Genomic DNA, 26191 nt, shown 5'->3' on the forward strand with positions numbered 1-26191 from the left:
AACCTGAGTGGAAGCGGCGCGCGTCCGGGGGCAGGTGGGCTCCCTGCGACCGAGCGGAGGCCAGCGGCTGCGCAGGGAGGTGGCTGGATCGGAGACCGGAGGAGCAGCAGCCGCAGGAGCGGGCCGCCGCAGAGTGGGAATGGTGCGGGGGGCGCCGAGAAGGAGGCGCAGTCCGTCCCCGTCAGGGTTAGTGAATGAGGCTCTCCGCCCGGGCCGGCCCGGGAACTGTGCGCTGCGGGTCCCAGCATGAGTGCGGGCCCCGGCTGTGAGCCCTGCACCAAGCGGCCCCGCTGGGACGCCGCTGGAACCTCCGCGCCGGCTGCCTCGGACTCCCGGAGCTTCCCCGGCAAGCAGAGGCGTGTTCTCGACCCCAAGGACACTCCCGTACAGTTCAGTGTCCCACCGTCCTCGCCAGCCTGCGTCCCGGGGCGGGCGGGACCGCTCAGAGGCAGCGCCACCTCATTTGGTACGTGGGAAAATAAAACAATCTTTGTCCTTGTTTCATGTCAGTCTGAGGACCACGGGACTCCTGTCTCTCTTATCTAATCATTACTCTGATACCCCCGTATTCAATCACTGGAAGCCACTCGTAGAGGAGAGGAGCTACAGTTTCTAGCGACATTTGTGGTGTGGAAGACTTGGGGACAGTTGCTAACCGGGTGGACCGCACCTGTATGCTTTCCTCAGCTCGGATAGAGAGAGTGCTTTATTAAGGAAGTCTAGTGTGTGCATGAAGCAGAAGGACGCTTCAGTCTCCAGAACACATAACGAAAGCTGTTGCAATTTACACGATCAAGTCCAAGTGCCATCTCCCGGAGTGCAGAGCAGTTAGTCTTAGCTTGCTGGCATTGTACTTGTCCCTGGCTCACGATGTTGAACATGAACTTGGTCTCTGCCTTCCTACCCGAAATCTATGAGGCTAGGTCAACAATGGCACAGGTCCAATATGTGTAACAAAGAGTCATGGATTTACTTGTTCGTGAGGGCGTGATTGTTTTGGTAGGAGTTTAAGTGTGCATAACCTAGTTAGGAGATCAAAGAGAGTAGTACAGACGATTTGGTACTTATTATGAATATGAGAGACCGTGATGAAGAAAAATAAAACAGTATTTCAGAAGTGCAGCTGATGCATAGAATAAATGGTGAAAGAATGAGAGATGAGCTGTGGAGATATAGGAAAAAAGTGATCCTGCTACTCTGAAGTATAGGCACTACTGTGGACTTTACTAAGGACTTTAAAGTTTATGTTTTCAGGGTAGTTAGAGGCCCTGAAAACAGTGTGTGTGGTGGGGGGAATGCTAGATTAAGCTTGTTTCTTGAACCTGCGACATAGTTGGTTGGTGTATAGAAAATGGAAAAGAAAAATTGATTGAAACCCCACGACTTAAGGAGTTGGTCTAGATGATTTGCACTTAGACTTTGACGCAGGCAGTAGAGCAGTTCTTGGCATAAAAATAATAACGGGAGCTCCAAGTGTGGTTTAGAAAATGCAAAAAAATAGAGAATGTAAGACGACCAAGGGCAGAGCCTTTGAGCACACCAGCATTTTAGGGGAGGCTTAAGCACAGTGTGTAGGAGGAGAAAAAACCTAGCTTGTGTTCTTTAACCCAGAGCCAACAACATTGCGGAAAGGCCCACAGTGTAAGGGGCTGAGCAGTCATCAGGGCTCATAGTGTACTTTGTCTGTCTTGGGACTTCTAGGGAGCAGACTTGAATCCACTTTTTTGGATTTTTTTTTTTGATTTTTGTTTTGTTTTGTGTGTGTATGTTGTGAAACAAGATCTCACTGTGTAGCCCTGAGTTAGTCTGGAGCTCAGAGAGAATTGCCTGTCACTGCCTCCCAAATACAAAAATTAAAGCTACTTAATCAAGTACATTCCTGCCTCTGGCTTGCCCCAAGTCTTGAAATCATAGGCCATGCAACATAAATAGAAGAAGTATAGCAGGGTTGGAGAGATGGCTTAGAGGTTAAGAGCATTGCCTGCTCTTCCTAACGTCCTGAGTTCAATTTCCAGCAACCACATGGTGGCTCACAACCATCTGTAATGGGGTCTGGTGCCCTCTTCTGGCCTGCAGGCATACACAGACAGATTATTGTATACATAATAAATAAATAAATATTAAAAAAAGAAGTATAACAATGTAAGTAGAAGGGACAGCATACCTAGATACTGTTGGAACTGGAACATGGAGTTGCAGAAGACTTAGATGAGCTTTACTGTGGATAAACTGAAGTGCCATTTTAAGGAATTTAAACTTTATTCTGTATTTAATAGGCCTCTTGGAAGCTTTTAAACAAGAGAATACATTTGGTTAATGTTTTAGAAAGATGGGTTAAGCAGTAGCTTTTCGACTTTTTAAACTTCAGGCTGCAGTGTGAATATTTTTCTGGAACACAGTACTATCTGTAATAAATAAAAAAAAAGTAAGGTGTGGTGGAAGAGAAAGTTGCTTATAGCATGCGGGAGAGCATTGTCAGAGGCAGGGACCTCTGGGAGAGGGCAGAGTGGACATGACCAGAGGGAGCTGGGTCCTGTGGGGGAGGTGGAGGGGAGAGAGGGGAAACCAGGGACAGCAAACAGGAGGCCAGAGGTCCAAAAGTGGGTGGCTAACCAAAATGCCTGGATTATATAGGAAGAGCCTCTGGGAGATGGTCAGCCCAGTGCCTGGGCTGCAAAGTTTAGAGTATAGGACAGGGTATGCCAGCCATACCTTGTAGCAGGTAGGGACTGAGGGATGCTGGGAGAACCTGGCTGCCATGTCCAGTTTTGATATGTTAAATGGGAACCTCAGCCTTTTTTTCTGGATTTTTAAAGTTGGCATATATGCCATGTTTATGATTGAAATGTTTCATGAAATAGCATCCTTACATATGTAATGCCTTCTTCCATCTTCCTTCTTTCCTTCCTTTTCTTTTTTCCTGGACATGGCTTTTCTGTGTAGCCCTGTCTGTCCTGGAACTCACTGTGTAGACCAGACTGGCCTTGAACTCACAGAGATCCCCCTGCTTCTGTCTCCTAAGTGCAGGGATTAAAGGCACCCAACTCAATACATTCTTATATTGTCTATTGTTTTGTTTTTAAAAAATGCTTGCCACTTTTAGTTTGTAAAATGTTGGGTTAAATAATGTCCAGACTGTAAACAGAGACCAGTTTTAGAAAATACGTAACAGGCCAGGCAGTGGTGGAGCACCCCTTTAATCCCAGCACTTGGGAGGCAGAGGCAGGTGGATCTCTGAGTTCAAGGCCACCCTGGTCTACAAGAGCTAGTTCCAGGACAGGCTTCAAAAAGCTACAGAGAAACCCTGTGTCGAAAAACCGGAAAAAAAAAAAAAGGAAAAAGAAAATACAGAACAGTTGCCCAATAAGTGAAGTACTTAATGGGGATGATGGACTTTAAATCAGGATGTAGATTTCAGAGAACTTGCTCTACAGGAGTAGAAACTGAAGATGACCTATAGATAATGACTCTGACTTCTGTGACTACATAGTACGTGGTCCCACTGACTTTATCTGCATGCTTACTGGGGGACATTGGGGCTACCGACCTTTCCTCAATTGATTGGACCTTAAATTTTCTCCCAAAGAGAAATCAAGTTAATATTCACATGGATGGTGTTTTCTGTATACCTGTCACAGAGCATTGGTGAACAGAATGTTCAAAGTCTAAATTTTAATCTTTCAACCGTTGTTACAAGTTTTAGAATTTTTTAAAGATTTATTTATTAATTATGTATACAGGGTTCTTCCTGCACATATCCCTGCAGGCCAGAAGAGGGCACCAGATCTGATTATAGATGGTTGTGAGCCAGCATGTGGTTGTTGGGAATTGAACTCAGAACCTCTGGAAGAACAGTCAGTGGTCTTAACCTTTGAACCATTTCTCCAGCCCAGATTTTAGAATTTTTTTTGCTGTCAGTTGGTGTTTAAGGTTTTGTTTTTTTTTTTTTTTTTTAACATATAGCTATCCTAGAAGAGGGTAGAGTAACGCTTATTCAGTACCTTTTTATCTTCACGGATACATTTCTTATATTGGCTGAAATCTGCATATCTCAGCCCGCATAGGCAGAACTCAGCATGGCGTTTACAAACAATTTACCCCAGTTGTGTTGTGATAGGAGACTTTTTGGAAGAGAGGTGCTCCTTGATTAATGCAGTTGAATTTGGCTGTATTTTGTGCCCTTTGCTGTGCCTGTTTTCGCTGAGTAGATGACCTCATTGAAATACAGTCGTTCCTGCAAGATGAAAGTCAGTGCGGATGGTGTGACATTGGAGTAATCCATAATCTCTTATGTCAGTTGCAAGAGAGATTGGGTTTAACTGTTGGGAGAGAGTGTATTTGTTGAATAAGTCTTTGTAGGCTGGGCACAATGTTTTCTCATACTTTTGTGTTCTCACTGGTACATATACTCCTCAGAATAGAGAACTGTATTTTCTAGGTAAGAAAATGGACTCCAAGAACTGAAATAACTTGACCAAGATAATGCTGGTAAATAGTTCTGAATAGTTCAGAACTGAAAGGGCTCATTGTATATCTTTGTTATCCTAGTTAAGGTTACTGTTGCTTTGATGAGACACCATGACCAAAAGCTGGGGAGGAAAGGGTTTGTGTGGCTTACTTATACTTTCACATCTTAGTTTATCATTGAAGGAAGTCAGGGCAGGAACTCAAACGGCAGGAACCTGGAGGCAGGAGCTGATGCAGGGACCATGGAGGGTGCTGCTTACTTACTGGCTTGCTTACTTACCATAGCTTACTCAGCCTGATTTCTTATAAAACTCAGGATCACCAGCCCAGGGATGGCATCACCCACAATGGGTTGGGCCCTCCTGCATCAATCACCAATTAAGAAAATGCCCTACGGGCTTGCCTGCAGCCTGAGCTTATGGAAGCGGTTCCCCAAGTGTGGCTTGTGGCCCCCTTCTTTCAGTTGACTCTAGTTTGTCTCTAGCTGTGTCACGTTGACATGAAACTAGATAACTATAGATAACTAGATACACATTTGTCCTTTTTTTGTCCCGTTTGCTATGATTATTTCTAGTAAAATGAAAGAAAAGCAGCATTTTGTGCTTCCTTAAGTAGGAGTAAGTTGTTTTTTTTGTTTTTTGTTTTTGTTTTCTCAAGACAGAGTTTGTTTGTGTAGCCCTGGCTGTCCTGGAAGTTACTCTGTATCCTAGACTGGCCTTGAACTCAGATCTGCCTACTCTGCCTCCTGAGTGCTGTCATTAAAGATGTGTACCACTCCTATCACCATCCAGCTTGGATTAAGCTCTTAATAGTCCTGTGGTGTGTTGGAAAAGAAATTTAGCAGCCAGTGATAGTATTGGAAAGAGTGAGGCTGTTCTTTCTCTAGGGTTCAAACAAGGGAACATTTGATTCGCAGGATATATTGTTACTTCTCCACCTTCCTTTCCCCATTCATCCTTTTGGCAGGCTCCAGAAATCATAATTGGAAGCCTGAAGCTAGGAGGATATACTTTCCATGCTGGGCTTCAGGAGGCAGACAGCTGTCTTCAGCTTCTCTGGAACAGGCCTCCTGGGTTTTCATCACTTGAAGTTCAGGTTCTGTGGACTACATCATGTGGATGAGAAGAATGTCTTAGTCACTGTTCTATTGCTGTGAAGAGACACCATGACGAAGGCAGCGCTTATAAAAGAGAGCATTTAACTGGGGGGTTTGCCTACAGCCTCAGAGGCTTAGTCCATTATCATCATGGAGGAGAGCATGGCACTAGAACAGTAGCTGAGAGTTATATCGTGATGCAGGCAGATAGAGACACCGGGCCTGGAGGTTTCCAAAGCCTATCTCCAGTGACACAGTTCCTCCAACAACGCCACACCTGCTCCAGCAAGGCTACATCCCCTCTGGTCCTAAATTTCTCAAATAGTGCCACGATGATTGAACATTTAAATATATCAGACTCTGGTGACCATTTTTATTCAAAATACCTAATGATTAAGCATTCAAATATATAAGATTGTGGTGACCATTTTTATTCAAACCACCACAAGGAACCTAGCTATTGCAGCCTCACATCTAATCCTAATATTACAGAAGGTTTTAAATTCGAGACTGGTTCCAAAAATGGTATTTCAGCAGTTTGCTGGTTTGAAATTTGAGGATTTTCTAAACTGTCCTTTCTATGGTTTGTGTAGATTTAGTGTCCCATGCCTGGGATGCTTGGGGTAAGAAGTGATTCAAATGGAGTTTTTACGATTTTGGAACAATTGCATAGACCAAACTGGCTAATCTAATCTGAAAATTTTAAAATCTGAAATGCTTCAAAATTAGCACTAGAGCTCAAAAGTTGGACTTTGAAGATCAGGGACACTGAACCCATGTGATAGAATTAAATAGGAAAGAGAGCACTAGGGAAGTTCCATCTTCAAATCATTTATCCTCTTGCTCGCTGATAATGATGAATCACAAAGAGTGACTTAATGAAAGGATTTATGTAAGTTACTTTTTGTGGGCTTTCATTTTTGTGTGTATGTTTTTGTTTTGTTTTGTTTGAGACAGGGTTTCTCTATGTAACAACCCTAGCTGTCCTAGAACTCACTCTTGTAGACCAGAGTGGCCTCGAACTCATGAAAATCTGCCTGCCTCTCCCCCTCTGAGTGCTGGGATTAAAGGTGTGCACTACCACCACCCAGCTGTAAATTACTTTTTGTAAGAGAAACCATTTAAAGAGATATTAATCAGGGGGCTGGAGAGATGGGTCAGAAGTTAAGAGCATTGCCTGCTCTTCCAAAGGTCCTCCATGGTGGCTCACAACCATCTGTAATGAGGTCTGGTGCCCTCTTCTGGCTTGCAGGCATACACACAAACAATATTGTATACTAAATAAATAGATAGATGCATAAATAGAATACTAAACAGAGCTGGGTGGTGGTGGCACTCACTTTTAATCCCAGCACTTGGGAGGCAGAGGCAGGTGGATCTCTGTGAGTTCGAGGCCAGCCTGGACTACAAGAGCTAGATCCAGGATAGGCTCAAAAGTTACAGAAAGACCCTATCTCGAAAAGAAGAAAGAAAGAAAAATAAGAATGCATCTGTGACTTAAGTGTTTAGATTAATACTGCAACTTTGAGAGCTGCTGAGAATGTTTAAGGTTTAATACAAAGTGACACATGCAGTTCATGTCCAGCACATTAAAGCTGAAAGTGCACGTGTTTGTAAAGCTTATGTAAAATGTGACTTGTATTTATTTGGATTGCATCCCCACTCCTAAGCTAATCATTTTTAATTTTGCTGCTGGTCATATCTATTTAGTCATTTCTCTGGCCCCTCAAATTTAGTATCTGCAGAATTTCCTAATCATACCCCCACATACCTAATTCTCCTATTTCCCATTTTTCTGCTCAGTATTGTTATGACCATTAAGGTCTTTGAAGCTTCAAACTTGAAGTTTGTAATGACTACTCAGTTTTGCTCATCTCATAAGAAGTTACTTTGTGCCTCAATCAGTAATTTTTCAATCTAGTTGATTTTTAAATTTTTTTCTTTTTATTTTCTTTCTTCCTTTTTAAGAATTTCAGTTCTCATTCTTCCATCATGCTCACAGAGATTCTGGTTTAGTAGGTGTGGGCATGGTCCTAGGATCCATTTATTGCTTCTCATGACTCAGGTGGCTGGAAACTCCTAACTCAGACCAGTAGCTTTTTCTGTGGTGTCCGTTGGTGAGCACTCTCCTTGCCTCCAGGTTTTCTTTTATGAATGACTATAGGCTTCTTAACTCTGAATGCTGGAATCATGGCTCTAAGTGTGACTTCTGACCATCCTTTTGTGCCTCTCTCTAACTATGGTCTTAGATGACTTTTGAATTATATTTTCTATTCCTATTCAATTATATATGTATATATATATATATATATTTGCCATTGGTGACTTTCCTTAGGGGTTTCCTTTTATGCCAATGTCTTTATTTTTCAAGACAAATCTAGCACTCCCTTTTTTAAGAAATCTTAAATGATTAGTCTCACTTTTTCTTGTACTGAAATTTTTTTTTTTTTTGGTTTTTCAAGACCAGTATTTAAGGACTAACATTTTTTTAACATATACCACATAGTGTCCTAATACATTACATAAATTATTAATAATTTAAACTTCATGTTAACTCCATGGAAGATGTTCATGTACATAGTTTCCAGGTGAAGAATCTCAGTTGGAAAAAAGGTTCTTTCACGCAGTCACAGAGGAAGCCAGTGAGGTAGCCATGATTTGAATCCAGTTCAGAATCTGTGATCTTAGATTATTTTACCTTTTTTTTGTTTTGTTTTTGTTTGTTTTTCGAGACAGAGTTTCTCTGTAGCTTTGGAGCCTGTCCTGGAACTAGCTCTTTTAGACCAGGCTGGCCTTGAACTCACAGAGACCTGCCTGCCTCTGCCTCCCAAGTGCCGGATTACAGATGTATGCCACCATCACCCAGCTTAGGAGACTTCTTTCAAATCTGCACTGTACATATTAGCTGTTTCTGTCTTATCTTTTAATACTTGAAGTTGGAAAAAATAGTTGCTCTGTTTAGCCTGCGAAGTCTATCAAAAGGCCTAATATGTATAATATGCTATATGTTTTCTATTTGAATTTGCATACATATTTAACTTTTAATTTTAATTTCTTAAAGTTTTCAAACAGAAGACTATTACCTCTTGGATGGATACTAAAGGAACCAAGACAATTGAGTCAGAAAGGTATCAACAATTTTTTTTAAATATTTTATTTATTATGTATACAATGTTCTGTCTGCATGTATGCTTGCATGCCAGAAGAGGGCACCAGATCTCATTACAGATGGTTGTGAGTTACCATGTGGTTGCTGGGAATTGAACTCAGGACCTCTGGAAGAGCAGACAGTGCTCTTAACTTATGAACTATCTCTCCAGCCCAGTACAAAGACATTTCTATATGGATAAATGAATAGTGAAATGGTGGGGTTGTTTTATCTTGCTTTTTGTTTTTAATTTCTTTGTATTTTTCTTCATCTACTTTTATGAACTTTTTCCTTTCTTTTTTTTTTTTTTCGTTTTTCGAGACAGGGTTTCTCTGGAGCTTGTCCTGGAACTAGCTCTTATAGATCAGGCTGGCCTCGAACTCACAGAGATCCTCCTGCCTCTGCCTCCCGAGTGCTGGGATTAAAGGCATGCGCCACTACCGCCAGTTTTTTTATTAACTTTTTAAAGTTTATTTATTTATTTATTTTTTAGTTTTTAAGACATAGAGACCTTCATTTATTTGTGAGATAAAGAGATTAAAGTTAAATGGTTTCTGACTTTAAGATACTCATATACAATAGTGGTTATAGACACAAAACACATAATCACTGCTTCCTGAGGTAAATACATCATGAAGGTGTGAGCAAGTAAAGATATGAGTGGTGGCCAGCATGTAGAAGAAAGAAGTCACCAGCTTTGGCTGGGCTTTGACGGAACAAAGGATTAAACAGAAGGTAACCTTAGGATTTGAAGCAGGGTGGGTGTTTATCAGGCACACTGCTGAGGAAGGGCATCATGGGTGCTTGAGCAAAAAAAGTACAGAGCAGTGAAATGATAAACTGCGTGCTTAGCCGTCACAAGAGTAAACTTTCCACTATGGTGTTTGATAGTTTAGTTATTTTAATTTTTTTTAATAAATTGGTTTTAGTTCTTTCTGTTCTCTTGTAGTAAAGAAAACAACAATACAAGGATAGACTCCATGATGAGTTCTCTGCAAAAAGATAACTTTTACCAACATAAGATGGAAAAATTGGAAAATGTTCCTCAGATAAATCTTGATAAATCACCGATTGAAAAGAACACACAGTATTTAAGCCAGCAGCAGAATGCAAGTATGTGTAAGTGGCAAAATGAAGGGAAGCATACAGAACAGCTTTTGGCAAGTGAGCCTCCAACAGTAACCCTGGTACCAAAGCAGCTTAGTAATGCTAACATTGAGCAGTCACCCCAAACTGATGACCACAGTGACACAGATAATGAAGAAGATAGAGACAGTCAGCAGTTTCTTACACCCGTAAAGCTTGGAAACACGAAGCAGACAGTGGGAGATGAGCAAGCCAGAAGCTACTGTAAGTGCAGTGGGTCTTGCCACTCCTTGAAAGACTGTACGGGCTGTCAGCAGGAGGTGGATGTGGTACCAGAGAGCCCTTTGTCAGATGTTGGTGCTGAGGACATTGGAACTGGGCCAAAAACTGACAACAAATTGACTAGACAAGAAAGTAGTCTCGGTGATTCACCTCCGTTTGAGAAAGAAAGTGAGCCTGAGTCACCAATGGATGTAGACAATTCAAAAAACAGTTGTCAAGACTCAGAAGCTGATGAAGAACCAAGTCCAGGCTTTGATGAGCAAGAAGATAGTTCCTCTCAAACAGCAAATCAGCTTTCAAGTTGCCAAGCCAGAGAAGCCAACTGCAATCTTAAGAAACGGCATTTGACTAAGGGAAGGGAAATTAGGTTACATTTCCAGTTTGAGGGAGAGACTCATGCTGGAACCAGTGATTTAAATCCCAAGCCATCTGGAAATACTTCTAGCCTTAATGTAGAATGTAGAAGTTCCAAGCAGCATGGAAAAAAGGATTCTAAAATCACAGATCATTTCATGAGAATTCCCAAATCAGAGGACAGAAGGTAATTCCCCTCCCTCCCATTTAGGAGTTTCCCTCCAATACCATGGTATGTTTTTAAATTTTGTAGAGGGAATTAAGAAAGAAACTACTGTAAGTTAAATAGTTGCCTTTTTATTAACTATTTATACAAATTAAAGTCTAGATTTCTTTTTTTTTTTATATTTACTTATTTTTGGTTTTTTGAGACAAGGTTTCTCTGCAGCTTTGGAGCCTGTCCTGGAACTAGCTCTGGTAGATCAGAGCTAGCTGGCCTTGAACTCACAGAGCTTCACCTGCTTCCCCAGTGCTGGAATTAAAGGCCACCAGCCGCCTGGCTAAAGTCTAGATTTCAAAGTGGAAATTCTAAAAAGGCCAGAAGCAGAAAACAAGAAGAGATATGTATTGGTAGTCAGTTTTAGTTTCATGAACTTTCTTATGGAATTTATGAAAATTATTAGATGAAAATATTGAATTGACTATAATTGTTATTTAACATTTGTTTAGGTTTTTTTTTAATGTAGCAGTTTCTCTAATGCTCTGACAGAAAAAACAGGTAATACTCTGTTTTGTAAATGAGAAAGCTGAGATTTAGGTTAGAAAATTCACTGAAATCCTATAAGATTTTTTCATGTATATTTGAGTACACCCTTGTATTTTTGCCATTATTCCATGAGGAATTTTAAACCCTGCTCGGTTTTCTAAGATGTGTTTTGTAGTTTATGATACTAAGTTTACTTTGTTGAAATTGTTATATGAAGACCAGAGAAGTAACTGAGTCTGTGATCTGTGACTCATTTCTGTTTTTTTAATATTTATTTATTATGTATACAGTATGCGTGTATACCTGCAGACCAGAAAAGGACACCAGATCTCATTGCAGGTGGTTGTGAGCCACCATGTGGTTGTTGGGAATTGAACTCAGGACCTTTGGAAGAACAGCCAGTGCTCTTAACCTCTGATCTATCTCTCCAGCCCCTCATTTCTGTTTTAAAAGGAGATTTGTATGTTTGAAAGTTTCTTAAACTCTTGGGTTTTAATATCAGGTTTTTAAGTTGTCCTTGTAAAGCAATTGTAAAGCACTTTAGACAGCAATATTCTTCGTAAGTTTTGTGCTTGTATATCTCAGAAAACTGAAATAGTCCATATTTTTCTTAACCTTAGAAAAGAACAATGTGAAGTCAGACATCAAAGAACAGAAAGGAAGATTCCTAAATACGTTCCCCCTCACCTTCCTTCAGACAAGAAGTGGCTGGGAACTCCTATTGAGGAAATGAGGAAAATGCCTCGATGTGGGGTCCGCTTGCCTCTCTTAAGACCGTCTGCTAACCACACAGTGACTATTCGGGTGGGTATTGATTCTTGCCTGTGAGCAAATTTTTTTTTCATTTTTTTTCTTTCCAGTTGACTACTCACTATATGCTAGTTATTATTTTGTATAATAAAAAAGTTCAAAATTGTTTATGGTTTAGTACACTCTCCATCTTGGTCTTTCCTTAGATTCTCTGGTAATTCATTCTCTATTACCACCTCAGAAGTATTTAGACTCAGCATGTCTAAAACCAATCTCACTTTTTGTTAAGTTGTGGTAAAGTGCACATAGCACAAAGTTTACCACTGTAGTGATGTTTGTGTTTGTGATTCAGTGACATTAAGTATATTGACAGTGTTGTACAACCGTCACTGATACCCATTCCCAGTCTTTTCGTCTTCCCAAATAGGAATTCTGTTTCTGTAAAGCAACAACTCCTGCTTTTTGTAGCTCTGTACCTACTTTTGCATTTTCTGTGGCATATTTCCCAGGGTCTACATTGCAGCTTTAGGTTCATTATCTTCATTTCTGTCAGAGGAAGCTTGCAGGAACTCTGACCTTGTCATGTACTGACTGACTTTCAGGCTTTGGTTTGAAACCTCAGTAGAAACCCTACCATGATTATAACTTGCATAGTAGACAGTGTTGAGGTCTGTTGTTGGCAAGAGATGCACGGAATTACCCGGACTATATTTAGCAGCTTTAAATCCTCTGACTTAACAAAGGAAAGCGATTCACTAGTGACCTTGTGCAGTCAGGAATTCTGAGTCTCCCTTCTCCAGCAGCGACTGTCTTGGAAAACTCTCTGTTGTGATTGGTTTGTTTGTTTTGAATCTTTGAGCTTGTGGCAGATGATGTCTTGGCTAGATAAGGCCTCACAGTTTTTGAGAAGCCCTTGGGTATCTTCCTTATTGTCCAAGTACAAAGTACCTGATCTCTTTTTAGTGGTGATACTCACTTTAATAGCAGCACATTCCTGTCCCCAATTTTCTGTGTGCTATTTTTGCCTAAATTATTAGTTTTTCAGATCTTTTTGTTCTCTGTTCTTACTGTAAGTATGGTTAATGCAGCCAGCATGACTCATGCCACAGCCTCATTGTTCTGCTGCCTTAAAATTTCATTTATCATTTGATAAATCAGTCTTGCCATTTTAAAACTCAAACTCAGAGAAAGCCTTAGGAAATAGAAACAAGTTATTTACCAGAATTAAACACAAATGGCTTCTAGGCCGATTTGCAGGAGAGTCCTTATTTCTATCTGGATTCATCAATACAGCTTCTACTGTCCACACTCCTATCAGCTTTCTGAACTACCAGACTTACCCACTAAGCCCTTTATAGAACTCTTAAGTTTTCTCTGGCTTGTGTCTCCAAACTTTGCCCATAAGCAAACTAAAAAAGTTTCTGAACCACATTATGAGATACTGCACTTCTTGGTACCAACTTTCTTTTGTGGTCAGATTTCTGTGAGTATGACAAAATACTTGAGATGATAAACTTATAGGAAGCAAGGTTTATTTTGGCTTGGAGTTTCAGAGTCCACAGTGTGATTGCTTTTATCTGTTGCTGCAGGCCTGTGGCTATTTAGTACATCACAGTAAGAGAGCATGAAGAAGGAGATCTGTTAATCTCTTGGCATCCTGGGAGCCAAGAAGAGATAGGAAGAAATCAGAGATTTACTTCCACTAGGACTGGTATCAAAAGTTCCAAGCCGGGCGGTGGTGGCGCACGCCTTTAATCCCAGCACTCGGGAGGCAGAGGCAGGCGGATCTCTGTGAGTTCGAGGCCAGCCTGGTCTACAAGAGCTAGCTCCAGGACAGGCACCAAAGCTACAGAGAAACCCTGTCTCGAAAAACCAAAACCAAAAAAAAAAAAAAAAAAAAAAAAAGTTCCACTACCTTCCATAGTACTGGGGTCTGAGTGTTAAGCCTTTAATACATGGTCCTTTGGGTGATCCTTCAAGTCAGAATGAACAGAAATAATACTATGTGACCAGTGCCTTTCTACTCTCAGTTAGCTTTCTTTTCTTCCTTAGCAATCAGCTGTACTATCACTATCTTAAGTCTCTCGACTCACCTGATTGAATCTTTCTAGAATAGGTCATTATAATACCACATACCTCTCATTCATAGTATATTATACTTTAAAAAAATTTATGTGATTATTTTCTTCAGTAAAATATAACATTAGGATAAACCTTGAAAACATTCTGATAAGTGAAGATGACAGACCAAAAATCCTACATGTTGTATGTTTCCATTTATTTGAAATAACTAGAATAGGCAAAATGAAAATCTTTTATTTTCCTCAAAGATTTATTTAATGCTGATTGTGATAGCTTTGTGTATGTTTACAGTGGCACACACATACACATATATGTGCATGCCAGGTTCTATCTTACATTTTCTAGTGGAAAAAATTAAATAGTTATTTCTCAAGAAATTTAATTTTCATGATGAAAGGAAATACCTGTATTGAGGCTAGGGAGATGGCACAGTTGTTAAAGTGCTTGACACATAAGTATGAGGACCTGTCTGGATCCCAGCACTCATCTAAAACCAGGTAAGATCTAGAGAAAGGGTTCAGCAACAAGAGCACTTGCTTTTATGGCAGACCTGTTCGCTTCCCAGCACCCGCACTGGGCAGCTCACAGCGCCTTTTAACCCCAGTTCTGGGGGTTCTGACACCCTCCTCAGGCCTCCTGAGACACTCTTAAACATCTGGCATATAAACACAGAACATGTACACATAAATGAAAATTAAATCTTTAAAAAGCAGTTTGGTGTGACAGTGCTTACCCGTAATCCTATCGGTGGGGGTAGAGTGGTGGAAACAGGAGGATTCTTGGGGTTAACTGGCCAGGCAACCATTCTAGCCAGATCAGTCAGCTCCAGGTTCAGTGAGAGATTGAATTCAGGTAGATGGCTCAGCAGACCGCGCAAGCCTGACAACCTGCCTTTGATCCCCAAAACCAATGTTTCCTTCTGCTCTCTATATCCACTTGGGGCACATATGTGCCCACATACATGTATCATACATACACACTCACCCACACACACAATAGTGATTACTAGTGTTTAAGTAAAGTGCATAGTAACAGAGGAAGACACGTAATATTGACCTATTGCCTCTGGCCTTTACATGCATGTGCACATTCCTGCACATGCAATCTGTCCTCTTGTGAACACTAGCAAACACACACACATACACATACACACACACACACACACACACACACACACTAAGAAAAAAAAGTGTTGTCCAGTATGATAGTGGTCTAATAAAGAACTGTATTAACTTCTTATTTAAAAGTTCCCAAAAACTTCACAGTGGTGAGGAAAATAAAGATGAGAATTGAGGTTTAAATCGATAAAGGAAAAGTAAGAAGATGATAACTGCTATTAACTGTATTAAAAGAGAGAAGATAGTATATATGCAAACATGTGATATGGAAGAATTTGCTGCTTCTGGACTTAGTTTTCTGACTTGTCTCAAATAAATGGCATTTTGGTGAGAACTTGGGCAAAGACTCTAAAACTCGGGCTATTTTCAAAGATGGTGTCATCCCAAAATATGAAAAAGGGTTTTTGAGGGAGTCAGTATCTGGAGCTGCTGGAGTGGGAGGAGGGAGATAGGAAGTGTGGGTGTGTCAAGTGCATGTAAAACTCAGGACGTGGAGATTGTGAGAGGTGAGGTGTGGTGGCAGTTTAAGAGGGATTCGTGGCGTTTCTTGCCTGGAAACTGGTCTCCACTGCAGCATCTATTTAGGCTGCTTTGTAGACAGAGCTTAGTTTCTATGTACTTACGGTTGGTTTTCCTGTTTACTCTGTATTTCAGGTAGACCTCCTGCGAGCAGGAGATGTCCCGAAACCTTTTCCAACACATTATAAAGATTTGTGGGATAACAAGCATGTTAAAATGCCTTGTTCTGAGCAAAACCTGTACCCTGTGGAAGATGAGGTAAATATAAAAACGGAAGTGTTTAGCCCCAGGGCCATGGTTTAGCACTTGTTTGGCTTTTGGATTGTGATGCAGAACAGTTTAAAATGCTTTGATCTTGCCTATTTTATCTTCTGTCAGAATGGTGAGCGAACTGCAGGGAGCCGGTGGGAGCTCATTCAGACTGCACTTCTCAACAAATTCACACGACCCCAGAACCTGAAGGTACGTTCTCTTCCAGTCCTGTCTCCTACGTAGCTCTGAGAGACAGGTTCTTTAATTTGTCCCTCAGACAGTTTTCGATCATAATGGCCTAGACCCAGATGACAGCAGTCTTCATATGCAGTGTTTGTTTCCTGTTGCTTAGGCAGGCTTGGTAGATTCTTGATTTCCATAGTCACTCGTAATAGAGTAGCAGAATTGAGAGTTGTAAATGACTTGCCTAGAGCCGCGTAGGATAATTTGGTAAACCAGCAATAAGACTTCAGTTTCTTGATTCTCTGCCCAATTTCCCTCAGCTTAAGCCTCTTTTGTTTGTTTTAAAATTATCATGCTATTACAATGTATTTAATAGGAAATCAAGAAAGAATTATAACCTCAGCACTTTTGCCAGAAGGAAAACTGTACCTGTCAATGATTAAAATATACATTAAATATTCTATTTTTATTGCCCTTATTATTTTAGGAGTTTAATTATTTATTAGTTTTACGTATGAGCAGTAATTTAATTTTTTATTTAAGAGCCTAGGATAATCAATAGATTTTTTTCCCCTAATATCTACAGTAGGCATGAACATGCATGTTTTGTTAGAAAAATAGCCAAAAAAAAAAAAATAAAGCTTATATGAATCGTGGCACAGGTGCCTGTGCTTTGTGATGTTACTCGTTTCTTTCAGAGTCCTGATTTGTTAGGGACACTGTTGGGTTTCTTGTTTTCTATCAAATTAGTTTTAAGTTTGTTAAGAGTTCTGCGGGTTTTCTTCCTATTTTCTTTATATGAAAAGCATTGATATATGTATTTTTAACATTTTATCCCTTTTAAAAAGCTTTTTTGTTTTGTTGGCTGTCCCGCGCTACCGTCTCGCCAGCAAGAACGACGTGGGGCACTTAGGATACTTCTGCAGTAAAGCTTTAATGCCTCTTGAGAGGGAGAGCATCAGCTTCCAAAGCGGAGACCCCGAATGAGGGGAACCCAGCCCTTATAAAGGAAACAGTCCTCGCTTCTGACGTGTCACTCTTGGATCTGTCCACTGCCCATTATCCCAGATGATGCCTCGGGAGTAGGCAGGGACGCAGCGGTAGAGAGTTACAAAGCACGGGCGCTGGGATTAAAGGCGTGTGCTACATCACCTTGAACTCACAGAGATCTGCTTGTCTCTGCCTCCCAGGCATTGGGACCAAAGGCGTATACTACCACGCCTTGAGGTCACAGAGGTCAATCTGCCTCTGCCGCCCAGGCATCAGGACTAAAGGCGTGTGCCGCCACACCTTGGGGTCACAGAGGTCAATCTCTACCTTTGTTCCTAGAAACAATGGAGAATGTGGTCCGGCCCTCCACAGTTGGCTTTTTTTTTTTTTTTTTTTTGGGGGGGGGTTCAGTTGTTTTTCTAGACAGGGTTTCTCTATGTAACAGCCTTGGCTGTCCTGGAACTCACAGAGATCCGCCTGCCTCTGTCTCCCAAGTGCTGGGATTAAGGACGTGCCCGGCCTTACAAACACTTTCTGAGAGCACTGCTTGAGTGCTTTTTGAAAACACTGTGTTGGGTTCTTTTTGTCCTTCTGATAGGACCTAGTTTTTAGAATTTTCATATTTTTTCTTTACACAATTATCAGAGAGCATTCTGAATTAGTCTGCTTGTCTCTTCAGCAGTTTTTTGGTGCACCTTTATTACTCTAGGAAGGGGTAATTGCTTTAATGTGGTATTCCCTTTAGTTTAGCTTATCAACAGAACGAGGTAATCTCTCAGAATTTCTTATATCTGCTTTAATTTCTTTGTTCAGAGAATGATAACCCGAAAGGAAGAAGTAAAGATAAAGCCTTGTGGTTGTTATAATCTTTTTACTATTTACTCATTCAGTGGTAGATTTGGAGAGTTCAGATATTCAAAGATTAAAAGAGATACACTATCCTCAGTACTATTTCTGTTAATAGTGTGCTGGATAATTTGTGCAGATAGGTCCTTATGTTTATTATTGTGAGCTAAAAAGAAGTAGCGTAGTTGACAGCTAACTGCAAACTAGCCCCCAGCCCTTCTAGTGAAGAACTCATGGCAGCTACTTTGAGGGTTGAAGAATAGAGTAAAAGTAAATCCATTTGGATATACTACTAGCCTTCCAGGTGCTTTTCCAGCTGTGGTTTGAAAATAACGAATCTGGGGCTGGAGAGATGGCTCAGCGGTTAAGAGCACTGACTACCCTTCCAAAAGTCTTGAGTTCAATTCCCAGCAACCACATGGTGGCTCACAACCACCTGGTTCCCTCTTCTGGCCTACAGGCAGGATACTGTATAAATAAATCTTAAAAAAAGAAAAAAGAGAAAGAAAGACAAGAAAGAAAGAAAAAAGAAAGAGAAAGAAAGAGAGAAAGAAAGAAAATAACGAATCTGTGAGTCAGGCATGGCACCACTCTTTGTGTGATATGAAGTTTGCTGTGATGTTTGAGACTAGCATGAGCTACAAAATGATTTCTAGGCTAGCCTGAACCACAATGTGAGACCCTGATTCAAAAAAAAGAAAGAAAAGAAAATTGTGGGTATAATTAAACATGCTCAGTTTTTTTCTTACAGTTAGATCTTAAACAATAGAGTATGCCTATCTAAATAGCATTTACACTGTTTTATCAATTGTAAATAAACCAAATGTAAAGGAGAGTGTGCCTAATTATATGCAAATGCTATGCCGCTTATGTAAGAGAATTGAGAATACTCAGATTTTGGTATCCTAAAAGAGGCTTGAACCAATCTTCCACAGATGTCATGCAATAATGTTACTGGAGTTAATCTAATTATAAAAGTTGTTGAAGGAATAGGAAAATAAACACTTTTTAATATGTTTTTCTAATCAACTTTGAGGAATCATAAAAGCACACTTTTGATGTAATTTAATCAATTGTGACATTTGTATCTGCTGTTGAAGTCTCTACCAGTCAAGATACTTCCCGTTTCTGTCATACCCAAAGAGTCTCCTGGCCCCTTTATCACTGCCTTCGCCTTCTGCTCTGACCTCAAGTAGTTTGCCCTCTTTTCCACTATAGATTGGTTTATAATTTACACGTGAGGAGCTTTATAATATGTGTGCTGCAGTGTTTGATTTAAATGAAGAATTTTGAGATTCACCTATGTGATAAAGTATATGCCTGCATCATTTGTCTATTTGTTTGTTTGTAGACATTGCTGTTTACCATATCATAGAACATTTTGAAACCAGATACCAAAGACTGGAAATAATACTTTAAATATCTTTTAACTCTTAACAGAAATGTTATTTTATGGCTTATGAAAAAAAAAAGCTTTTACTTTTTATTCTGTGGTTAATGTTTTTCTGAAGGAACTTGGATATCCTTTGATTCCAAGTAAATATAGTATGTTTTTGTAGGTTCAGGCTTTAATGGAGGTATTGTTCATTGTGTAACATGAAGTATTTTCCAGGGAGCTTTTTATATATCTTTTTAGTGATAAAGCAGTTTAGAACCTTTATAATAATAATTTAACACGGTGGATTTTAGACTTGTATATTTCTTCAGAAAAATATTGAATTATTATAATTGTTTATAAATTCTACTTATTAATTTATTAATAATATAAAATACGATGAAGTAGGTGAAAAAAATGGGATAAGATCTAATTATAAATAATAGTTTTTTCTGTGCCAACTAATGGATTGCTTTATGACTATCTTAACTGTGGAAACACAATTCATAGTATTATTTACTCCAATAGCGAAAACTTAAACCAGTAGATGGCATCGTTTGACTTGCCATTCCATATCAATATATAACTGGTGTGAACTGGCTAGGCTTTGTGCCACCATGTCAAGTTCTCTACAGCTGTGCTGTTAATTTCTGGGATAAGGCAAAAGTGTGCTTACTTTTTTGGCTGTAAAATAATTCAACTCTGTCACAGGGTTTGAGAAAAGTAAATATAATTTTTCTATACTAACAAAGTTATATTTTATAGTTTATGAAAATAGTGAAAAGTAGGGGCTAGAGAGGTGGCTTAGTCGGTAAAGTATTTGCTGTGCAAACATGAGGACTTGAATTTGGATCCCTGGCGCCCATTTAAAAAAGTCAGTGTGGATCAAGTGGTGGTGGAGGCACACACCTTTAATCCCAGCACTAGGGAGGCAGAGGCAGGTGGATCTCTGTGAGTTTGAGGCCAGCCTGGTCTACAAGAGCTAGCTCCAGGACAGGCTCCAAAGCTACAGAGAAACCCTGTCTTGGAAAAACAAACAACAACAACAACAAAAACCAAAAAAAAAAATTAAAAAAAACCTGAGTGCTTAGGGAGATGGAGACGAGCAGACCCTGGAGCTTCTCCAGCCGTCTAGTCAGTTAGTTCTGGTCAGTGACACACACACACAGTAGCCAAAGGTGAGGGGGGAAGTACCATTTTATACTTAAAGACACTGTTTTAATCTTTTCCTTTTAAACACTTCTTTCTTTATTCCCTACCTATGTTATTTTAGTATTTCAAGTAACTATATATCTCTGTGTGAGAATATGTAAATATATATAGTATATATAACTCTATGTATGTGATGTGTATTTTATACATATGTGTGTATGCACACAGAGATATAGATAACATATATATACACACATAACATATGATGTCAACCACAAACCATTGTAATCTCTGTTTTTTTAATCCCTTAAAGTCTGATTTTTGTCCAGTTGGAGTACATTGCCCCCATTTAGAATGCATGTTTTAGGGTAATTATGTTTTCTTCCCATTGCTTAACATACCTAATCTCATTTTTCTTACGTGAGTAATAAATTAGTGTGCATTCTGTTTGTCCATAGCTACTAATGTGGAATAGCTAATGTCAGAAGGAAGCTTGCTTAAGCATTAAGAAATTTGCTGGAAGCAAATTGTAAAAGATAACTTACATGACTGTGTCATGAGCTTTTTGTTTCTGTTTTTTCATAGGATGCTATTTTGAAATACAATGTGGCATATTCTAAGAAATGGGACTTTACAGCTTTGATCGATTTCTGGGATAAGGTAAAAGTGTGCCTATTTCTTTGGCTGTACATGGTACTACTTTTTAAAAAGGTCTGAGAACAGTCCATAGAATTCTTCTTTACCAACAAAATTTTATTTTACTTAATGGTTTTCCAAATGCTTGATTTAGGTAGATAATTTGGTACTGAATTTTATTTTATTTCCTTGTTATAGTATTTTTTTTACATCGTTAATACTGTTATCATTATTATCAATGTATGTATCTGTTCCATGACTACATGTTTTCCTCTTTTGAATTTTTAGACAATGTCTCAAAATATTTTAGCCTGGGCTGCCCTCAAACTCCTGACACTGTTGCCTATCTCCTGAATGCTGGGATTACAAATATGAGCCCGCACAAAGGTGTTGTGATTTATGTATGAAATTGCTATTATGCACATATGTAGGCTGTGAAATTTTAGCTTATTATCATCTACACTACAGTAATGTGTGTATGTGTACACACATACAATAGTTACATGTCATGTTAAAGTATGTGTCTATGTATTTATCAGATTATTTCTTTATAATCCCAGAAATTTGGTGTTGAGGTGAAGAGATACAAAAGCACGTATCTCTTGGTAGTCTGCATACATGCTGTAAAGTAATTTTCTGGAGCTACTGGAGCTTCCTATGCCCTCAGTGTGGTAAGAGCATCACGTTAGAACTACCAGCAGAATCTCTTTGTAAAAAATGGCAGGAAACGTCTTTTAACATTGCATTTTGGAGTGCGGTATGATGGTGCATGTTTATCATCCTAGCAGTAATGAGGCAGAGGCAGGCAGGAGGATCACCAGTTAAGAACAGCCTGGGTGAACACAGATCTAGTTGATTCCGAACTATGCAGTAATTGTAACCCTAACCCTAACCTTCTTTGTTTTTTTTTTCAATTAAAATTGCTTTGACCTTTGTACATTTTTACATGAACTTGAGTTTTTGTTCCTTTGAGGTAAATATCTCAAGATGTTTTTAAGTATATTTTTTAGTTTTAGAAGAAGTTGCCAAACTATTTACCAAAAAGAGCTGTCCCAAAATTGACAGTATACTTTTGCTAAGTGACTAAGTTTCTACCCCCAAATAGGTACTTTTATATATAATCTTTTAAAAATTACAATTTGAGTTGTTTGTATTTCTCAGGTTATTTTGAATCCTTTCAGTCATTTATGCTTCATTTGCTAATAATAGAAACAAAATTGTTCTTAGAACATTATAAATTGCAATGTTTAATATTCTACAGTTTGGTTATGTAAGAGAGAATAGTTGTTGAACTGTGAATATGGCTACATTGTTACTTCATGCCTTTTCCTCCCTAGCTGTCTTTCAGGGAAATAATTTTGAGGTAATTAAAATCATTACTATTTTTCCATTTCACAAATGAGTAGCTGTGATTTTTGAGATGGACTTGTTGAGCGAAGGTGTCCCTAGTGGAAACAGTCTAGCCCAGTCACATGTACCGTAGTTGTCCTGTGATTTCCCTCTGCACATAGCTTGTTCCCTGCATGCTGCCTCATTTTCTGAGAAGTGATAAAGTTCCTTCCACCTTTCTTTTAACATTCTGTTTCTCCAGACCTAGAGTTCTCTGCTGACCTCCTCCAAAATGAGGTCACACCCCCTTTTTATTTCTATGACAGATGTCTTAAGTTGTCTTTTGGAACTCTCTTAACTTTATTTTTGAACTCTTGGCATGATCTAGCAGGTTAAAGCATTCCTGGTAGAGACTTGAAGGTCTTGACCTCTGTGTCTACCAGGCACTCTAAATACTCATGGTCTTGACTTTAGATGTGACCGGGTTGTCAGACTGGTTTTCAAAGTTAGCAGATCAGGAAAATACTAGATGAAAAGTGTGTTGAGTAAAGAGTGAGATGTTTGTGATGTCTGTTACCAATCCTTCCCAAACACACAGTACCCTCAGATACAATTTCTGTGACATTTCTGACATTTCCAGTGACATTGATAGGTTAAGAATCTCTGTTCTCACCGTGTGGTGGCGGCGAATTCATTTAATCCCAGCACTTGGAAGGCAGAAACAGGCAGATATCTGAGTCTCTGAGTTCAAGGCCATCCTGGTCTACAGAGCGGGTTCAAGAACAGACTCCAAAGCTACAGAGAAACCCTGTCTCAAAAACAACAACAAGACAAACAAACAAGGAATCTCTGTTCTAGGACTTCTGCTTTGTCAGGGGCCAGACAGGAATATTATTTAAAACTTCATATTAATATTGCATTTTGGTTGGGAAGAGACCTAAAACATGAAAATGCAGTTGGCGTAGGAGACATTCTACTTGCTATCTTTTTATTTTCCAGTGTTGAATTCACAAGCATTATTTGTAAGACTGAATGTTGCGCTTTTGTGCTTTCAGATTTATTGTATATCTGGATCATGGAGGCCTTGTTATAGTATAGAATGCTGCCCACTGCCCTCTCTATGGTTCCAACTTCGAAAGTGAGCCTGGGGACTAAAACTCTATGTTTGTTTCAGGTTCCAGAGGTCACATTAGACCCCTGATGGCTCTATAGTATTAGACAAGTTATCTTATTCTTTTGTATGCAGGAGGTCAAATACCTTCTTTAATTACTGTGTAGGTATATTTTAAGAATCTAAGCTAAGCGTTATATCTGAAGCCACTCTTTAAAATTCTAGAATACTTGCAGATTCATTCTGCACCTGGCTGCAGCTCCTGTCTGTACTTTTTTCTGTCTATTTAGAGAAATATTCTGGGGTGCTGTGGCTGCTATCAGGAACAATGTAGCTTCCTGGGGACACAGTGAAAAAAGAAATTTCTAGACTGCCAATCCAATATTGTTTTATTTTTTTTAAAGATTTATTTATTTATTATGTATACAACATTCTGCCTCCATGTATACTCACACGCCAGAAGAGGGTGCCAGATCTCATTACAGATGGTTGTGAGCCACTATATGGTTGCTGGGAATTGAACTCAGGACCTCTGGAAGAGCAGCCAGTGCTCTTAAACACTGAGCCATCTCCCCAGTCCCCTATTGTTTTATTTTTTAAAAAATGATTCTGTCTTAGGTACATTGAATGTGCAGTTTTAATGTTTTAATACTTTAAAATGAATAAATAAATATGTTGATTTCTAAATTCTACATCATTGGCTATTTTTATAGAATAGATCCTAGTAATAAAATTATCAGGTCAGAGTGTATTGTGATTTCAATGTGAAATGTCTGCAAAGATCCGTTCTGAACACTTGGTTTCTAGCTGATAGCCCTGTTTTAAGTTTGTGGAACCTTTTGGGTGTGAAGCTGGCTGGCAGAGGTAGGACTTAGAGGTATAGAGATGGTCACATGTCATGTTTTACATTTCTGAGGGCTACAAATATGAGCCGATCTTTTTGTTTTGTTTTGTTTTTGTTTTTCGACACAAGGTTTCGCTGTAGTTTTAGAGACTGTCCTGGAACTAGCTCTTGTAGACCAGGCTGGCCTCAAACTCACAGAGATTCACCTGCCTCTGCCTCCCGAGTGCTGTGTTTGGTGGGGTTTATAATAAAATTCAAAACAAAACATATAGCAGAAAAATGTGAAAAAAATGTGTAGGAAAAGAGTGAATTGGGTTAGAGTCATAGAAGATAATGTTAAGTCTGTATTATTAAAATCTTAGTATCGTTAACTACAGTTCATCTTGGGACAATAGAAAAGATACCTGGAGGGCAAGACCCCAGCTGTTTTTTTTTAATGTATTTTTGTTTTTGAAGCAGGGTCTCACTTTGTAGCCCTGGCTGTCCTGGAAGGAACTCACTTTGTGGACCAGACTGATCTCCAAAGCACAGAGTTCCACCTGAGTGCTGGGGATTAAAGGCATACACCACTACACTTGGCTTTACTTTACGCATTTTACATTAAATTTTGCATATGAGTTAAGAGCTCAGTTTTATTATACTCTAAATCTAAAAAAAAAATAATTTAGTGTGCTGTGTACACTAAATACACTGTATACAGGAACACATCTCCACACAAATGTAATGTGGAGGTCAAAGAAGCCTTTCAGAGTCACTTCTTGTCCACCATGTGGACTCTGGGAATGGAGCCCAGATCATCAAGCTTTGGAAAGGTTCCTTTATCTGCTAAGCTATCTGGTCAGCCCTCAGTTTATTATTTTCTATGTGAGTATCCATTTCCAGTTAATTTGTGGGTATTTATTGTAAGAAATAGGGGTCCTACTTCATTATTTTGATTATAGCTAGTCAGTTGTCCAAACACCATTTGTGAGAAGCATGTTCTCTAATTCTCTTGGTTCCCTTCTCAAAACCCAAGTTCCTGTATGTTTGTTAGTTTATCCTAGGCTTCAGTCTTGATTACTGTGCCTTTGTAGTCAGCTTTACAATCAGGAAGCATGTATCTTCTAACTTGATTTTTTTTTTCTCTGCTTATTTGGCTTTGTTGTATCTTTTGCATTTGGATATGAATTTTAGGATATTTGTTAATTTATGCAAAAAAGCTTCAGGAGGCAGCTTTTATAATCATGTTAGAATCCAAATTAATTGTACTTTTTGAGTTAGTGCCAGAATTTCAGGGTTGCTTTATTGAGCTTTTGACCCATGACAGCCATAAACTAGTGGATTCCTTATCTGTCCTTCTGACAGGAAATTGGATGTCTCAGTATCCTTGAATCTTAATGAGTCTAGTTCTTAGAGATATTTAATTTCTGATGCAATGAAAAGTTAACCAAATTGATACAGTTTTTTCTTTGTCACTTAGTTGTTGAATATAACGTTTGTATTTTGTAATCTTCTTGGCTTTAAGTGAATAACTTCCTTAAACTAATATTAAATTTGATACCTTGAGATGGCAGTAAAACATCCCACTGGTACCTCTTTGACCTCGCTGGGTAGTAATTATTTCATCCTTTCATTCTTTCCCCCCCTTCCTCCTTTAATCAGAATTCTCAGCTAGGGCTTCCCTCTTTATCTGGAAACCTTGCCCGTGACACACACAAAGGATCAGGGTGATATATATATAGCAAGTTTGTGTAGGTTTAGTGTAGGTTGTAAATACAATGTGATTACCAAGGTGCTGATGATAGTTTTATAGCTCTTTAGGGAAAGGAGTCGTTTCCATTTTTATTTACCTTGTCAACATGCAGAGGAATAAAAGAACTTAAACC

General features: G+C 39.3%; 1 protein-coding gene and 1 non-coding gene across 4 annotated transcripts in view; both read left to right on the top strand.

Annotated features, from left to right (window-relative positions):
• Nucleotides 1–7: 7 nt before the first annotated feature.
• Parg (poly(ADP-ribose) glycohydrolase) overlaps nt 8–26191 on the top strand; it is a 98820-nt gene continuing 72636 nt past the window's right edge. The window contains exons 1-7 of one of the 3 annotated variants that reach the window (XM_048421409.3): nt 8–466; nt 8625–8691; nt 9661–10620; nt 11760–11943; nt 15744–15866; nt 15987–16070; nt 20992–21066. In XM_048421409.3, coding sequence (XP_048277366.1) covers nt 247–466; nt 8625–8691; nt 9661–10620; nt 11760–11943; nt 15744–15866; nt 15987–16070; nt 20992–21066 — 1713 coding nt within the window. In that variant the 5' untranslated portion in view covers nt 8–246. Of the gene's footprint in view, nt 467–8624; nt 8692–9640; nt 10621–11759; nt 11944–15743; nt 15867–15986; nt 16071–20991; nt 21067–26191 lie in introns of all 3 variants that reach the window. The other 2 variants (XM_048421410.3, XM_048421411.3) reach the window with 2 other exon arrangements.
• On the top strand, nt 23715–23834 carry LOC125392003 (small nucleolar RNA SNORA77). The gene has a single exon (XR_007229364.1). It is a non-coding gene; the product is annotated as a small nucleolar RNA SNORA77 (small nucleolar RNA).

Source organism: Myodes glareolus, chromosome 5 (assembly GCF_982192425.1).
Source record: "Myodes glareolus chromosome 5, mMyoGla1.1, whole genome shotgun sequence".
Taxonomy (NCBI): Eukaryota; Metazoa; Chordata; class Mammalia; order Rodentia; family Cricetidae; genus Myodes; species Myodes glareolus.